General features: G+C 47.8%; 1 protein-coding gene across 1 annotated transcript in view; it reads right to left on the bottom strand.

The window, feature by feature from the left end:
- Positions 1–19,677, bottom strand: part of ITGA9 (integrin subunit alpha 9) — a 508,591-nt gene that overhangs the window by 191,677 nt on the left and 297,237 nt on the right. Inside the window, 1 exon segment of the mRNA XM_066585284.1 lies at positions 9,221–9,370. Within this exon segment, the coding sequence (XP_066441381.1) occupies positions 9,221–9,370 (150 nt within the window).

The following is a 19,677-nucleotide window of genomic DNA, read 5'->3' as shown; positions in this document are numbered from 1 at the left end:
AATAGAGCGCCAGGTTTTATCTTGGCCATGAACAGCCGAGATGGGAATACCCCTTGTATCCCTCTTTAAAGGCGAGCTGTCCCGTCCCCACAGCACTATAAACTAAGTTAGGATGTTGTTAGTGGAGGAGACATGGAGCCGGGTGATGGACTTTTATACTCGCCTTCTCCCGTGATCCAGCACTGTCCCCCCCTGGAGATCGCACCGGCATTGTAAACCCAACTGTTCTCCCAGAGCCGTGAGCACGCTCTCCCATACAAGTCTATAGGAATGGTAAGTACATCCCAGTTCCTGCCACCTAATGGCACCATGACGTCTGTGCGGACGTGACACATACCCAACGCTGCAGGATAAGAGGCTGTCTGCACAGATACTACATTACAGTAGAAGAGCTATAATGGCCAACAACAATCGGTAGATGAAAGCAGTCTTCCCGTGTGGAAATGAAGTAAGGAGGTCCCTACCGCTTCTGTCCTCCTTTCCTGAGACTTGTCCTTTTCGGCGTTCCCCAAATCTTAGATAAAAGTAATAATGTGAACTGTGTGGTATCTCCGAAGACAGGGGTAATTACGAAGGCTGGTTGGGATGGGCCTATGGGGCAATAAAACCGGGTATCCCCCCTCCTCTCATGCTTTTTGGGGGTCATTTCTTGACCTCCGTGGCGGGTATGGGGTGTAAAAAGTGGCGTTCTGTGAGTCTCCGTAAGCTTGCTGAGGTGCGGCGGTCTCACACTGAAGGCGCACAACAAGCTGCTCCTGGAACTGCAGGAAGGTGAACGTTCCCGGGGCTTCTTGTAAAATACGTATTACAGGTAGCGGTCTGAATAACGCCGGGCTCACACGGCCGTAGGTGGAATCCGCTTGTGGAGGCAGTTAGCGGATCCCAGCCGTGAGCCCGGCTGTGACCCTGCGTACGGCCGCGTAATGTACTGCGCATAACTGCCTACTCACACAGGCGGTCATGCGCAGTACACCTTTTTTTTTGTTTGTATTTCTTGCACCGTCGCTTAGCGATGACGCGGGTACCCACAGCCCGTATACAACGTAGTAGCGTATGGGCTGCGGGTATATCTGCGACCATGCAGCACAATGGGCTCTATTTTGCAGTTATCCGCGGTAAAATAGAACCTGCTGCGTTCTCTTTTCTGCGAGTGGATTACACAATTCCAACCCGCTAATGTGAGCGGAATTGTGTAATCCAATGCGATTGATCTGCGTAATACCGTGGATCAGACGCATGCGGAATCTGTAACTCCTATCCGGTCATGTGAGACCGGCCTAAGGTAGATCGCTACCTTTTTTATCACGTGACCGGCGACCGCTCAGCAATGTCACTGCTCCAGGCTCTCGGTTGTTAAGAAAATTGTAGATCAATGTATCAGTTAATTATTCTATATTTCATTGTAGAGCCTGATACTGGTATGAGTAGTGAAGGAGTTAAACCAAACTCTTCTATAGGCCTGCATGTCTTCTGAGGAAGAAAGATTAGAAGATAAGACAGCCTACTAAATCACTTATGTATGTTTATAGAATAACATACACAGGGAGAAGTGACTAGACTGTAGGGCACCTTCCCAGGCCTTCCTTTCTCCTGAATTTATGACGGTCTTATTGTATGTAATAGATACACTTAAGGAGGTGTAACTTATGTTAATCATTTTTAGTTTTAGCCTATCATGTATTATTATTAATCTTGGAGGTATATACTTTTGCTGTGATGTCATTTATAGTATATAATCTTTGACCACCTTAGAATAAATTAGAAAAATCACTTTATACCACATAGCTGGTTTGATTTGAATTTCTCCTGGGCTCAGACTTCTGCACGGGATCTGGGATTGTCTTCTCTTTGATAAACACATAAATTCTCCTTACATCGGTGACCATTGGTCGCTGGTAACAAGGAGATTTTAAGTTTCCTGGGCTCCCCGACTCTTGCGCATGTGTCTGGTGTTTTGCCGGCGGTCGCATGTGCAGAATCCAGGAAGATTCACGAAGCAGGATCGCGCCGGGGTTCAAATACGGAGGCCTCCGGTAAAAAGTTTCATCTACTCTCAGCGATCGCATCGGTGAGGGGAGATGAAACTTCAATTTTTAAAAAAAACTTTTACGTGATCGCCATTATCCATTGGATAACGGCAAACACGTGATCAGGAACAGCTCACTGCGGCCCCTCGTGAAATCTCCAGGCTCTTGGCTAAGTTTTGTAGCCAGGAGCAGGGAGAACTTAAATTATCCTGCCAATCCACAGCTTTTGCGCATGCGTCCGCCATTTTGGTGACGGGCGTGTGCGTAGAAGCTGGGGTAAGGTCCACGGATAAATCCGGGGACCTTATGTACGAACTTTCATCCTCCCTCACGGATATGATCTGTGGGGGGAGATGAAACGTAAACGTTTAAAACTTTTTTAAAACTTTTTACACTTTTTTTTTACTTGAAATGATCACTGTTATCCATTGGATAACAGTGATCATGTCCCCGGTGACATCTCTCTGCTCCTGGCTACACATGGCAGCCAGGAGCAGAGGGATTTTAAATTTCCCGGGGCTCGAGCCCCTCTGTGCATGCGCCCGATGATTGACGTCGGGCACGCATGCGCAGAAGGGGACTTCGGGTCCCGAAACACTGGGACATCGCGGAGGTCCCAAGGTGAGTATTTTGTGCTTTTTTAAACTTTTTTTGTGATTGCTGCTATCCATTGGATAGTGGTGATCACAGGCCCGGGGACCGTGGTAACATCTCCTGGTTCTCGGCTACCTTCAGGAGCCGGGAGTCAGGAGATTTTGAATTTGCCGGGGGCGCCCGGGCTTCTGCGCATGGGCGTGACGTCATCAGTCTGGTGCGCATGCGCAGAAGAGCGGCGGGGGGTCCGGGAGGACCACTTCACCGCAGAACACTAAGCGCTGCGGAATACGTTGGCGCTATACAAATAAAGACTATTATTATATTATAAGATTATTATTAGAACGCCCTGGAGAAGGAGGGTGAGTAATTTCAGCTGCCCTGATGGATCGGATCCATCAGGGCAGCTGAATCTTTAACTTTTTTTGTACTTTCTATCACTTTATTGCGATCGGTGCTATCCATTGGATAGCGCCCATCACATTGTCGGGGGGGGGGGGGGGGGGGGTTAAAGTCAGCCTACAGGAGGGATTGTAGACTTTCCAGTAACATCCGTGTTGGGATGGAGCTGCTGGCACGATATAGTCCCTACCCCCTATGGAGCCACCGTGTCACTGTCTGCTGCTGTCATCCAACTGGTAATAGTCTGAGCATTTTTCTGTAGATGAGCCAATATCCTCCTTATCGCCACAGACAAATCATTGTTGAAAGAAGCCGTCATGGTGATCTGGGTTGGATGCTAAAGAAAAGGGAAACTAAATAACTCCAATCAGCAATGGCACCCGGTGCCACTGAATTCGTACTGTTCTCTAATGGCTTATATGTTCTGCAGAGCAGTGACGGTATGGGCACGGTCTGGCGTTATTATTTGCCCTTCATATACTGTTATTTTTGATAATCTTGGTACGCATGGTTTTGTTCAGTAGTAAAATACAGTATATCCAGGGACTGTGTACCCGGGCGCTGTGTCTGAGGGGTCATACGCTTTGTGCCCCGGGACACTAACAGCGCCTCTACTGGCCTGATAATGAAGTCTAACGGAGCCTTTTGTAGTTATATCCTTGTACCTCTTAGTAAACTGAACAGAACATGTCAAGTGCAAGAAAACACCTTATAGACTGGCTGCATAGGTCCAGAGCATTATATAGGTCAGACGAGCGCTACAACATAGGTCCAGAGCATTATATAGGTCAGACGAGCGCTACAACATAGGTCCAGAGCATTATATAGGTCAGACGAGCGCTACAACATAGGTCCAGAGCATTATATAGGTCATACGAGCGCTAAAACATAGGTCCAGAGCATTATATAGGTCAGACGAGCGCTACAACATAGGTCCAGAGCATTATATAGGTCATACTAGCGCTAAAACATAGGTCCAGAGCATTATATAGGTCATACGTTCGCTAAAACATAGGTCCAGAGCATTATATAGGTCAGAAGAGCACTACAACATAGGTCCAGAGCATATTATAGGTCATACGAGCTCTAAAACATAGGTCCAGAGCATTATATAGGTCATACGAGCTCTAAACATAGGTCCAGAGCATTATATAGGTCATACGAGCTCTAAACATAGGTCCAGAGCATTATATAGGTCATACGAGCGCTACAACATAGGTCCAGAGCATTATATAGGTCAGACGAGCGCTACAACATAGGTCCAGCACATTATATAGGTCAGACGAGCGCTACAACATAGGTCCAGAGCATTATATAGGTCAGACGAGCGCTAAAACATAGGTCCAGAGCATTATATAGGTCATACGAGCGCTACAACATAGGTCCAGAGCATTATATAGGTCATACGAGCGCTACAACATAGGTCCAGAGCATTATATAGGTCAGACGAGCGCTACAACATAGGTCCAGAGCATTATATAGGTCATACGAGCGCTACAACATAGGTCCAGAGCATTATATAGGTCATACGAGCGCTACAACATAGGTCCAGAGCATTATATAGGTCAGACGAGCGCTACAACATAGGTCCAGAGCATTATATAGGTCAGACGAGCGCTACAACATAGGTCCAGAGCATTATATAGGTCATACGAGCGCTACAACATAGGTCCAGAGCATTATATAGGTCAGACGAGCGCTACAATATAGGTCCAGAGCATTATATAGGTCATACGAGCGCTACAACATAGGTCCAGAGCATTATATAGGTCAGACGAGCGCTAAAACATAGGTCCAGAGCATTATATAGGTCATACGAGCGCTACAACATAGGTCCAGAGTATTATATAGGTCAGACGAGCGCTACAACATAGGTCCAGAGCATTATATAGGTCATACGAGCGCTAAAACATAGGTCCAGAGCATTATATAGGTCAGACGAGCGCTACAACATAGGTCCAGAGCATCATATAGGTCAGACGAGCGCTAAAACATAGGTCCAGAGCATTATATAGGTCATACGAGCGCTACAACATAGGTCCAGAGCATTATATAGGTCAGACGAGCGCTACAACATAGGTCCAGAGCATTATATAGGTCAGACGAGCGCTACAACATAGGTCCAGAGCATTATATAGGTCATACGAGCGCTAAAACATAGGTCCAGAGCATTATATAGGTCATACGAGCGCTACAACATAGGTCCAGAGCATTATATAGGTCATACGAGCGCTACAACATAGGTCCAGAGCATTATATAGGTCATACGAGCGCTACAACATAGGTCCAGAGCATTATATAGGTCAGACGAGCGCTACAACATAGCTCCAGAGCATTATATAGGTCAGACGAGCGCTACAACATAGGTCCAGAGCATTATATAGGTCATACGAGCGCTACAACATAGGTCCAGAGCATTATATAGGTCAGACGAGCGCTACAACATAGGTCCAGAGCATTATATAGGTCAGACGAGCGCTAAAACATAGGTCCAGAGCATTATATAGGTCAGACGAGCGCTACAACATAGGTCCAGAGCATTATATAGGTCATACGAGCGCTACAACATAGGTCCAGAGCATTATATAGGTCAGACGAGCGCTACAACATAGGTCCAGAGCATTATATAGGTCATACGAGCGCTACAACATAGGTCCAGAGCATTATATAGGTCATACGTTCGCTACAACATAGGTCCAGAGCATTATATAGGTCAGACGAGCGCTACAACATAGGTCCAGAGCATTATATAGGTCATACGAGCGCTACAACATAGGTCCAGAGCATTATATAGGTCAGAAGAGCGCTACAACATAGGTCTAGAGCATTATATAGGTCAGAAGAGCGCTACAACATAGGTCCAGAGCATTATATAGGTCATAAGAGCGCTACAACATAGGTCCAGAGCATTATATAGGTCATACGAGCGCTACAACATAGGTCCAGAGCATTATATAGGTCATACGAGCGCTACAACATAGGTCCAGCACATTATATAGGTCAGACGAGCGCTACAACATAGGTCCAGAGCATTATATAGGTCAGACGAGCGCTACAACATAGGTCCAGAGCATTATATAGGTCATACGAGCGCTACAACATAGGTCCAGAGCATTATATAGGTCAGACGAGCGCTACAACATAGGTCCAGAGCATTATATAGGTCAGACGAGCGCTACAACATAGGACCAGAGCATTATATAGGTCATACGAGCGCTACAACATAGGTCCAGAGCATTATATAGGTCAGACGAGCGCTACAACATAGGTCCAGAGCATTATATAGGTCAGACGAGCGCTACAACATAGGTCCAGAGCATTATATAGGTCATACGAGCGCTAAAACATAGGTCCAGAGCATTATATAGGTCAGACGAGCGCTACAACATAGGTAGAGCATTATATAGGTCATACGAGCGCTACAACATAGCTCCAGAGCATTATATAGGTCAGACGAGCGCTACAACATAGGTCCAGAGCATTATATAGGTCATACGAGCGCTACAACATAGGTCCAGAGCATTATATAGGTCAGACGAGCGCTACAACATAGGTCCAGAGCATTATATAGGTCAGACGAGCGCTACAACATAGGTCCAGAGCATTATATAGGTCATACGAGCGCTAAAACATAGGTCCAGAGCATTATATAGGTCATACGTTCGCTAAAACATAGGTCCAGAGCATTATATAGGTCAGACGAGCGCTAAAACATAGGTCCAGAGCATTATATAGGTCATACGAGCGCTACAACATAGGTCCAGAGCATTATATAGGTCAGAAGAGCGCTACAACATAGGTCCAGAGCATTATATAGGTCAGACGAGCGCTAAAACATAGGTCCAGAGCATTATATAGGTCATACGAGCGCTACAACATAGGTCCAGAGCATTATATAGGTCATACGAGCGCTACAACATAGGTCCAGAGCATTATATAGGTCATACGAGCGCTAAAACATAGGACCAGAGCATTATATAGGTCATACGAGCGCTACAACATAGGTCCAGAGCATTATATAGGTCATACGAGCGCTACAACATAGGTCCAGAGCATTATATAGGTCAGACGAGTGCTACAACATAGGTCCAGAGCATTATATAGGTCATACGTTCGCTAAAACATAGGTCCAGCGCATTATATAGGTCATACGAGCGCTACAACATAGGTCCAGAGCATTATATAGGTCAGACGAGCTCTAAAACATAGGTCCAGAGCATTATATAGGTCAGAAGAGCGCTACAACATAGGTCCAGAGCATTATATAGGTCATACGAGCGCTACAACATAGGTCCAGAGCATTATATAGGTCAGAAGAGCGCTACAACATAGGTCCAGAGCATTATATAGGTCAGACGAGCGCTACAACATAGGTCCAGAGCATTATATAGGTCAGAAGAGCGCTACCACATAGGTCCAGAGCATTATATAGGTCATACGAGCGCTACAACATAGGTCCAGAGCATTATATAGGTCAGACGAGTGCTACAACATAGGTCCAGAGCATTATATAGGTCAGACGAGCGCTACAACATAGGTCCAGAGCATTATATAGGTCAGACGAGCGCTACAACATAGGTCCAGAGCATTATATAGGTCATACGAGCGCTACAACATAGGTCCAGAGCATTATATAGGTCATACGAGCTCTAAAACATAGGTCCAGAGCATTATATAGGTCATACGAGCTCTAAAACATAGGTCCAGAGCATTATATAGGTCATACGAGCGCTACAACATAGGACCAGAGCATTATATAGGTCATATGAGCGCTACAACATAGGTCCAGAGCATTATATAGGTCATACGTTCGCTACAACATAGGTCCAGAGCATTATATAGGTCAGAAGAGCGCTACAACATAGGTCCAGAGCATTATATAGGTCAGACGAGCGCTACAACATAGTTCCAGAGCATTATATAGGTCAGAAGAGCGCTACAACATAGGTCCAGAGCATTATATAGGTCAGACGAGCGCTACAACATAGGTCCAGAGCATTATATAGGTCAGAAGAGTGCTACAACATAGGTCCAGAGCATTATATAGGTCAGACGAGCGCTACAACATAGGTCCAGAGAATTATATAGGTCATACGAGCGCTACAACATAGGTCCAGAGCATTATATAGGTCATACGAGCTCTAAAACATAGGTCCAGCACATTATATAGGTCATACGAGCTCTAAAACATAGGTCCAGCACATTATATAGGTCAGACGAGCTCTAAAACATAGGTCCAGAGCATTATATAGGTCAGACGAGCGCTACAACATAGGTCCAGAGCATTATATAGGTCATACGAGCGCTACAACATAGGTCCAGAGCATTATATAGGTCATACGAGCGCTAAAGCATAGGTCCAGAGCATTATATAGGTCATACGAGCGCTACAACATAGGTCCAGAGCATTATATAGGTCAGACGAGCGCTACAACATAGGTCCAGAGCATTATATAGGTCATACGAGCTCTAAAACATAGGTCCAGAGCATTATATAGGTCAGACGAGCGCTACAACATAGGTCCAGAGCATTATATAGGTCAGACGAGCGCTACAACATAGGTCCAGAGCATTATATAGGTCATACGAGCGCTACAACATAGGTCCAGAGCATTATATAGGTCAGACGAGCGCTACAACATAGGTCCAGAGCATTATATAGGTCATACGAGCGCTACAACATAGGTCCAGAGCATTATATAGGTCATACGAGCGCTACAACATAGGTCCAGAGCATTATATAGGTCAGACGAGCGCTACAACATAGGTCCAGAGCATTATATAGGTCAGACGAGCGCTACAACATAGGTCCAGCGCATTATATAGGTCAGACGAGCGCTACAACATAGGTCCAGAGCATTATATAGGTCATACGAGCGCTACAACATAGGTCCAGAGCATTATATAGGTCAGACGAGCGCTAAAACATAGGTCCAGAGCATTATATAGGTCAGACGAGCGCTACAACATAGGTCCAGAGCATTATATAGGTCAGACGAGCGCTACAACATAGGTCCAGCGCATTATATAGGTCAGACGAGCGCTACAACATAGGTAGAGCATTGCAACGTAAGGAGCCGCCAGCCAACACAACAAATGGGTCAGCAGCCTGGTCCCTCAACCAGGGACAAAACAATAACATAAGCATTGTGTTCTGTAAAGGCCATTTACACGCTGTCTTTCAGCGATCCTCTTACCTGGTTTCTCTGTGCGATCTTCTGTCCCTTTTTCCAGCGAAGAACAGGCTTGAGAGCGGGCAAATCCTTCTCCTCTCTCCCAACCACGTGTTCCCCAAGACTGTAGGCGGTTTCGAAGACTATGGGGGAGATGACATCCTTGACCCTGCGCTGCGAGGGAGAAACACAATGTTTACTATCAGGTTGCTATTGTCTCATTGTATCACCTGCTAGCTGACAGGAACTATTATATAGCGCAGCAGTCTGGAGAGCACCATCAGATGGTGGACAGCGATCGGAGAACTGGCTGTCCACGGGGGCCGCCGGCGGGGAGCAGGAGCCAGAGGACGGATCCCCGCCGTGAGCCTCCGCTAGGATTCTCTGCTCAGGGGCAGGGGGGCTGTCTATGGAAAGCGTTCACTGCGTTCCCTGCAGCCGGATTATGGTGGACAGGCAGCCTGACAAGTCAGCCGCTGTAGTAGTGGGAAGGCCCAATGTCCACGGGCGGGTTTGATTAATTGAATCCGCAGCTCCAGCCGCCCATAGAGCAGCCGCACTTCATTTAAGTCCCGCGGATTTGATTTTAAATGCTTTGCGGATGCCACCCGCGGATCATAAATCGCAGCACGCTCCGTGTTACTGCGGATCTGCTCCCATTTATCTCTATGGGAGTTTAGGAGCCGCAAATACATGTAAATACATTTGTAGATCCGCTTCGGATTTGAAGGTTAGAAGCAATTACGGAGATGGGGCAAAGGCTGGGAGGTGGGGTTGCGGATTTTTTCAGCGCAGATGACCCGCAGTGCATCCGTGTACATCGGTGCGCAAAAACCCACAATCCACAATCTCCTGCAAGGGAAACAAAACCAGCTTTAAAATGACCGCTGCATAAAGTGCATCCGTTCTGGAAATATCCGCGCGTGCCGTGGACATGAGGCCTTAGACCGCTCTCACACAAGCGGGGTTTTTTTTACAGCGTTTAGCAGGCTTTTAACCCTTTCCAATCCAATTTGTATCCTGGTTTTCCTAGGGGGCTTACTCTTTTTCTGCCATTATACAACGGCGCTATCTGCTGGCTAAAGCCAGTACTGCATGAGGTGACACATTGGGTAGGCTCCGACAGCAGAGAGGCTGGCAATATACAGTAAGAGGACCCTGATGGCCGTTTTACAAAATCGGAGCTGTACAGCCTTAAATCATAATGTCTTCACAGGTCAGACAGTGGATTGGAAAGGGTTAAACACCCGCTAAAACCATGCGTTTTAGTGTGGCGTTTCTAATGTGCACTACAGTGAACGCCGTGGGCTTTATTTTAGTGCACTGCGATGATGGGGCGCGTTACAATGCTGTCTGACACTGTGCGAGCCGCTTAGGACCCCCTGCTAGAGAGCGGATTTAAGCGGTCCGTCACTCACGGCTGCCGACCGGCTGTGATAACGTTCTATTACACTGCCATGCTAGAAAACTGTCAATCGCAGCCGGCGGGCAGGGGGGTATTAGGTTAAACGGGTAGGTTAAGAAGAACCCCTAGTACTTAACCCCTTGTTACCCTTACTGAGAGAAGCGGCTTCCCTTTAAGATGGTATTCTGCACATTTGATGGGGCAGTTGTTTTTAGGAGACACACTATAAACAAGTGGACCTAATCTGACCAAGACCAACACCCAACCAGGCTGCACAACAACCTGCAGACAACTGAGGGGAAGGCCAGACATTGAGGGTCCCCCTGAAGAACAGACACAGCGAGTCCATTGAGCTCCCACAGGACAGGAACTCTATAGTCAGCTGTGGACACCAGCACTGCCCTCAACCAGAGGAGAGCGAAGAAGCTATGAGGGACCATCACCATTGTAGAGAGTGCCGATAGATTGCTCTTTGGCCAACCAGGTAAAGTGGTGAAGTCACCGTGACAATAGGTCACCGGTTATAAGAGCGCACAATAACCCCCTCCGGACCTCCATATTACAGAAACTCAGTATCTTTAGGATCTAAGAGGAAAGAATGTCTACAAAAGAAGAAGTATTTCTATTTCCCAGTTATGTCCTCGTTGGTTTTCTCTCCTCATCATCAGACATACAGAAACAACATGGTAGTGCAATGTTTCCCAACCTTTTAGGCATTGGCACTCCCCTGGGAATATTTTTTTTTAGATCACAGCCCCCCTATCGAATAATTTAAAAACTAAAAACTGTGAAAAAGATCATCTTTAAAGAAGGACTCTAGATTTTTTTTGAGAAATCCATCACAATATCCAATTCTGCGATTCATCACCTCCAGGCTGTGTATTCTGCACTTTTCTTCTTGCCTCCGGCTCACAGGACCAGCACTCTGACCAGGCTCAGTGTCCTGCAGTTAACGGGGCAGCTTTATGACAATTTTCATGTAGAAAAACTGTCTTTTTCTTGCTCATAGCAACTAATTACAGCTTTCATTTTGCATTCTGCTCTTTAAAATGACAGCTGCACTGTGATAGGCTGCCATCAACAAAACAGCTGACATAAAGCTGACCCATTAACTGCAGGACACAAAGCAGAGTCAGAGTGCTGGCCACACGACAGAAAAGTGCAGAATACACAACTTGGAAGGGACAAGCTACAGAGCGGGATTCTTCACAGCAGAGGTCACTGATGCTGGGATGGATTGAAATAAAAAGAAGAGTGCTTCTGTAAAGGGAACTACAAGCACCAAAAACTAAGTTATGGTGATGTGGAGTCCAGGAAACCTCTTTTTATACTTACCTAGTTCCCGGTTCCTGCAGTGTTCCCGGCAAAGTCAGCGCACACAGAGCAAGGATACTGAAGGTAGAAGAACACGGTAAATGATTACTAGGGAAGTTCGGGCTCCTGTCCACGGGCGTAGCGATATCCCGCGGCAGATCTCCGCTGAGGAGCAGGTGAGAGCTGATAAACTCATTGCATGCTGCCATTTGAATCCCGTGAGCAGAGAATCGCTATGATTCTCCGCTCTTGGACAGGGGACTGCGCTATGGAAAGTGTTCACTGGTTCCCCTGCAGCTCGATTATCGCCATGGGGAACGCAGTGAAAATTCGCTCGCGGACCGGAGGCCTTAGGGCTAATGCCCACGGATGGCTTTCTGCTGCGTTTCTTGCAGCAGAAATCTGAAGCAGAATCCCGCAGCAATTAGGTACTATTGAGCCTAACAGCCTTCCTGCTGCCAATGCTCACATGCGGAATTCTGCCAAAAAATCGCAGCATGTTCTATTTCACTGTGGATTTCTGCAGAGAGAGGTCTCCATTATTATAGTATTAATGGAGACCTCGGGAATCCATGGCAACATTCCACGATCAATCGTGTTTTTAAACGCGAGGCTCCCACAGCGGAAATCCACAACAGAATTCCGTGACACCCGTGGGCATGAGCCCTTACGGTGATCAGATGAAGGGGGTGCAGTGGGCATGAGCCCTTACGGTGATCAGATGAAGGGGGTGCAGTGCTACAACTAACAGCAAGGGTTGGCCATTGCTGTAACTACTGTTGGGACATGTTGGGGGACTACTGGCGGGCAGAGGGGATACACAACTCTTGCTGTCATTAGGTTGTCATGGCCTTGTCTTCTTTTCGTATTCAGCTGGCGTCTTGCTAAACTATATACAGTATGTGAAACCAGCGCATGATCCACTAGCTTGCCCCGCTTGTAACAAGAAGCATGTTTTACAGAACAGAGGAAGGCAGGCGATAGGAATGAGGGATAAACTTCCATCCGATAACTCAGAATTACTTTGTTTAAAGGAAGGAACATTCCTTGACAAGAAACAACCCATCTGCCTGACCCCAGAATGCCGCGGTGCGCTCCAGGGCCCGCCCTATTGTCAACTACAATATAGAAATTCTACAAACACATTTTATTTCTATAGTGTCCGTCTGCTCAAAGACTGAAGCACTAAATGCTCTCCGTGGCAGTCAGTAGGAATGATGCCAGGGCAGCCGCCGCAGAGCGGGCATAAAACCCCGGGCAAAATAACGCAAGGCGAGGAAATGCAGCGATCCGGGGAACGTCAGTCTGCATAGGCTATAATGGGCCGTCAAGGAAACACCGACCAAGAAAGGGGATTCCATCCTTGTATAACTGCGGTTACTAATTGGGAATGACGCGAGGACCTCGGAGAAGGACTGCAGACCCTCTGACCCTCCAGGGTGCTTCGTTTTATACTGGTTAAACAATGACATGCCTCCGATGTATCACTGGCCATTGTCCATACCATAGAGGGGCTGCTCAGGGTCCACCGCCATTCACTTTGACACATTTGTCCTCATCAGTTTCTTTTTACCCCATTTGACCAATGAAGCGTTCGTCAGACATCAGAAGCTAATACAAGCTGATGGAAAGAACTAAGACAAGTATGAACAGAGGCTTAGATGGCACTGGAGCTGAACCCGCACAGAAGCCTGGCCGAAGGCTAAAGAAAATACCAAGATCTGCCAAGAAACACATGTTATTTCACTTCAAAACTGGAAACTGAATATCAAAAGCTGCCTGTGTACAGAGAAGACGTGCGTGTGCAGCGGCGGCTACAATGTTACACATCACTAGTAGTCCAACACAACAGTATACAAAGGCTGCAGCGCCGGCTACAATGTTACACATCACTAGTAGTCCGACCCAACAGTATACAAAGGCTGCAGCGGCGGCTACAATGTTACACGTCACTAGTAGTCCAACCCAACAGTATACAAAGGCTGCAGCGCCGGCTACAATGTTACACGTCACTAGTAGTCCAACCCAACAGTATACAAAGGCTGCAGCGCCGGCTACAATGTTACACGTCACTAGTAGTCCAACACAACAGTATGCAAAGGCTGCAGCGCCGGCTACAATGTTACACGTCACTAGTAGTCCAACCCAACAGTATACAAAGGCTGCAGCGCCGGCTACAATGTTACACGTCACTAGTAATCCAACCCAACAGTATACAAAGGCTGCAGCGCCGGCTACAATGTTACACGTCACTAGTAGTCCGACCCAACAGTATACAAAGGCTGCAGCGCCGGCCACAATGTTACACGTCACTAGTAGTCCAACCCAACAGTATACAAAGGCTGCAGCGCCGGCTACAATGTTACACGTCACTAGTAGTCCAACCCAACAGTATACAAAGGCTGCAGCGCCGGCTACAATGTTACACGTCACTAGTAGTCCAACCCAACAGTATACAAAGGCTGCAGCGCCGGCTACAATGTTACACGTCACTAGTAGTCCAACCCAACAGTATACAAAGGCTGCAGCGCCGGCTACAATGTTACACGTCACTAGTAGTCCAACCCAACAGTATACAAAGGCTGCAGCGCCGGCTACAATGTTACACGTCACTAGTAGTCCAACCCAACAGTATGCAAAGGCTGCAGCGCCGGCTACAATGTTACACATCACTAGTAGTCCAACCCAACAGTATACAAAGGCTGCAGCGGCGGCTACAATGTTACACGTCACTAGCAGTCCGACCCAACAGTATACAAAGGCTGCAGCGGCGGCTACAATGTTACACGTCACTAGTAGTCCAACCCAACAGTATACAAAGGCTGCAGCGGCGGCTACAATGTTACACGTCACTAGTAGTCCGACCCAACAGGATACAAAGGCTGCAGCGCCGGCTACAATGTTACACGTCACTAGTAGTCCGACCCAACAGTATACAAAGGCTGCAGCGGCGGCTACAATGTTACACGTCGCTAGTAGTCCGACCCAACAGTATACAAAGGCTGCAGCGCCGGCTACAATGTTACACGTCACTAGTAGTCCAACCCAACAGTATACAAAGGCTGCAGCGCCGGCTACAATGTTACACGTCACTAGTAGTCCAACCCAACAGTATACAAAGGCTGCAGCGCCGGCTACAATGTTACACATCACTAGTAGTCCAACCCAACAGGATACAAAGGCTGCAGCGCCGGCTACAATGTTACACGTCACTAGTAGTCCAACCCAACAGTATACAAAGGCTGCAGCTCCGGCTACAATGTTACACATCACTAGTAGTCCGACCCAACAGTATACAAAGGCTGCAGCGCCGGCTACAATGTTACACGTCACTAGTAGTCCGACCCAACAGTATACAAAGGCTGCAGCGCCGGCTACACTGTTACACGTCAGTAGTAGTCCAACCCAACAGTATACAAAGGCTGCAGCGCCGGCTACAATGTTACACGTCACTAGTAGTCTGACCCAACAGTATACAAAGGCTGCAGCGCCGGCAACAATGTTACACGTCGCTAGTAGTCCGACCCAACAGTATACAAAGGCTGCAGCGCCGGCTACAATGTTACACGTCACTAGTAGTCCGACCCAACAGTATACAAAGGCTGCAGCGCCGGCTACAATGTTACACGTCACTAGTAGTCCGACCCAACAGTATACAAAGGCTGCAGCGCCGGCTACAATGTTACACATCACTAGTAGTCCGACCCAACAGTATACAAAGGCTGCAGCGCAGGCTACAATGTTACACGTCACTAGTAGTCCAAGCCAACAGTATACAAAGGCTGCAGCGCCGGCTACAATGTTACACGTCACTAGTAGTCCAACCCAACAGTATCCAAAGGCTGCAGCGCCGGCTACAATGTTACACATCACTAGTAGTCCAACCCAACAGTATACAAAGGCTGCAGCGCCGGCTACAATGTTACACGTCACTAGTAGTCCAACCCAACAGGATACAAAGGCTGCAGCGCCGGCTACAATGTTACACATCACTAGTAGTCCAACCCAACAGTATACAAAGGCTGCAGCGCCGGCTACAATGTTACACATCACTAGTAGTCCAACCCAACAGTATACAAAGGCTGCAGCGGCGGCTACAATGTTACACGTCACTAGTAGTCCGACCCAACAGTATGCAAAGGCTGCAGCGCCGGCTACAATGTTACACGTCACTAGTAGTCCAACCCAACAGTATACAAAGGCTGCAGCGCCGGCTACAATGTTACACGTCACTAGTAGTCCAACCCAACAGTATAGAAAGGCTGCAGCGCCGGCTACAATGTTACACGTCACTAGTAGTCCAACCCAACAGTATACAAAGGCTGCAGCGCCGGCTACAATGTTACACGTCACTAGTAGTCCAACCCAACAGTATACAAAGGCTGCAGCGCCGGCTACAATGTTACACGTCACTAGTAGTCCAACCCAACAGTATACAAAGGCTGCAGCGCCGGCTACAATGTTACATGTCACTAGTAGTCCAACCCAACAGTATACAAAGGCTGCAGCGCCGGCTACAATGTTACACGTCACTAGTAGTCCAACCCAACAGTATACAAAGGCTGCAGCGCCGGCTACAATGTTACACGTCACTAGTAGTCCAACCCAACAGTATACAAAGGCTGCAGCGCCGGCTACAATGTTACACGTCACTAGTAGTCCAACCCAACAGTATAGAAAGGCTGCAGCGCCGGCTACAATGTTACACGTCACTAGTAGTCCAACCCAACAGTATACAAAGGCTGCAGCGCCGGCTACAATGTTACACGTCACTAGTAGTCCAACCCAACAGTATACAAAGGCTGCAGCGCCGGCTACAATGTTACACGTCACTAGTAGTCCAACCCAACAGTATACAAAGGCTGCAGCGCCGGCTACAATGTTACACGTCACTAGTAGTCCAACCCAACAGTATAGAAAGGCTGCAGCGCCGGCTACAATGTTACATGTCACTAGTAGTCCGACCCAACAGTATACAAAGGCTGCAGCGCCGGCTACAATGTTACATGTCACTAGTAGTCCAACACAACAGTATGCAAAGGCTGCAGCGCCGGCTACAATGTTACATGTCACTAGTAGTCCGACCCAACAGTATACAAAGGCTGCAGCGCCGGCTACAATGTTACACGTCACTAGTAGTCCAACCCAACAGTATACAAAGGCTGCAGCGCCGGCTACAATGTTACATGTCACTAGTAGTCCAAGCCAACAGTATACAAAGGCTGCAGCGCCGGCTACAATGTTACACGTCACTAGTAGTCCGACCCAACAGTATACAAAGGCTGCAGCGCCGGCTACAATGTTACACGTCACTAGTAGTCCGACCCAACAGTATGCAAAGGCTGCAGCGCCGGCTACAATGTTACACGTCACTAGTAGTCCAACCCAACAGTATACAAAGGCTGCAGCGCCGGCTACAATGTTACACGTCACTAGTAGTCCAACCCAACAGTATACAAAGGCTGCAGCGCCGGCTACAATGTTACATGTCACTAGTAGTCCGACCCAACAGGATACAAAGGCTGCAGCGGCGGCTACAATGTTACACGTCACTAGTAGTCCAACCCAACAGTATACAAAGGCTGCAGCGCCGGCTACAATGTTACACGTCACTAGTAGTCCAACCCAACAGTATACAAAGGCTGCAGCGCCGGCCACAATGTTACACATCACTAGTAGCCCAACCCAACAGTATACAAAGGCTGCAGCGCCGGCTACAATGTTACATGTCACTAGTAGTCCAACCCAAAAGTATACAAAGGCTGCAGCGCCGGCTACAATGTTACACATCACTAGTAGTCCAACCCAACAGGATACAAAGGCTGCAGCGCCGGCTACAATGTTACACGTCACTAGTAGTCCAACCCAACAGTATACAAAGGCTGCAGCGCCGGCTACAATGTTACACGTCACTAGTAGTCCAACCCAACAGTATACAAAGGCTGCAGCGCCGGCTACAATGTTACACGTCACTAGTAGTCCAACCCAACAGTATACAAAGGCTGCAGCGCCGGCTACAATGTTACATGTCACTAGTAGTCCAACCCAACAGTATACAAAGGCTGCAGCGCCGGCTACAATGTTACACGTCACTAGTAGTCCAACCCAACAGTATACAAAGGCTGCAGCGCCGGCTACAATGTTACACGTCACTAGTAGTCCAACCCAACAGTATACAAAGGCTGCAGCGCCGGCTACAATGTTACACGTCACTAGTAGTCCAACCCAACAGTATAGAAAGGCTGCAGCGCCGGCTACAATGTTACACGTCACTAGTAGTCCAACCCAACAGTATACAAAGGCTGCAGCGCCGGCTACAATGTTACACGTCACTAGTAGTCCAACCCAACAGTATACAAAGGCTGCAGCGCCGGCTACAATGTTACACGTCACTAGTAGTCCAACCCAACAGTATACAAAGGCTGCAGCGCCGGCTACAATGTTACACGTCACTAGTAGTCCAACCCAACAGTATAGAAAGGCTGCAGCGCCGGCTACAATGTTACATGTCACTAGTAGTCCGACCCAACAGTATACAAAGGCTGCAGCGCCGGCTACAATGTTACATGTCACTAGTAGTCCAACACAACAGTATGCAAAGGCTGCAGCGCCGGCTACAATGTTACATGTCACTAGTAGTCCGACCCAACAGTATACAAAGGCTGCAGCGCCGGCTACAATGTTACACGTCACTAGTAGTCCAACCCAACAGTATACAAAGGCTGCAGCGCCGGCTACAATGTTACATGTCACTAGTAGTCCAAGCCAACAGTATACAAAGGCTGCAGCGCCGGCTACAATGTTACACGTCACTAGTAGTCCAACCCAACAGTATACAAAGGCTGCAGCGCCGGCTACAATGTTACACGTCACTAGTAGTCCAACCCAACAGTATACAAAGGCTGCAGCGCCGGCCACAATGTTACACATCACTAGTAGCCCAACCCAACAGTATACAAAGGCTGCAGCGCCGGCTACAATGTTACATGTCACTAGTAGTCCAACCCAAAAGTATACAAAGGCTGCAGCGCCGGCTACAATGTTACATGTCACTAGTAGTCCAACCCAAAAGTATACAAAGGCTGCAGCGCCGGCTACAATGTTACACGTCACTAGTAGTCCGACCCAACAGTATACAAAGGCTGCAGCGCCGGCTACCCCCTGTGTCTCATAGATCGTAAGCTCTTGGGAGCAGGACCCCGAAGGCTTTCTGCATGTAATGCCTGATTTGCTCCGTTCACGGACCCTGTGATTTTTAATGTGCTGCAAACTATGTTGGTGCCATCTACAGATCCTTCTTATTGTTGCTGTATGACAAGTAATAACTGATGGCCGAACTAAGCCGGCCAGGAAGAAAACTGAATGGTCTTGTGGGAAGTGTAGATGAGGCAGTCCAGCTGACTTCTATAACCACCAGACCGCAGCACCATTTTCCAGCTTGTGCGATCAGGTTTTGGTTGTCCCTCGCAGTGTAATTGTATGGCCAGAGACCACCGTTGGCCATGCACACACGGTGCGAGGACCGGAGTGGCGAGGGTTTGCATCGTGGACTACACCTCTCCTGATTGGTCGCCCCCTTCAGGAAGGGTGAGCACATTCTTATTAACACTAGAGATGCCGCAGGTTGTTCTGTATAACCTAACTCAACGCCTTTAAGGGGTCTTCTCCCTTTTTTTCTATTCATGAACCATCCTCAGGTCAGATGATCGTCAGGCTCTTGCCTGGCACCGCTGTCACTACCGGAGGTGCAGCTCCCATTTAA

The sequence above is a fragment of the Eleutherodactylus coqui genome, chromosome 12 (genome assembly GCF_035609145.1).
Source record: "Eleutherodactylus coqui strain aEleCoq1 chromosome 12, aEleCoq1.hap1, whole genome shotgun sequence".
NCBI lineage: Eukaryota > Metazoa > Chordata > Amphibia > Anura > Eleutherodactylidae > Eleutherodactylus > Eleutherodactylus coqui.
Note: the sequence above shows the minus strand (reverse complement) of the source record. Positions and strands in the feature narration are given on the sequence as shown.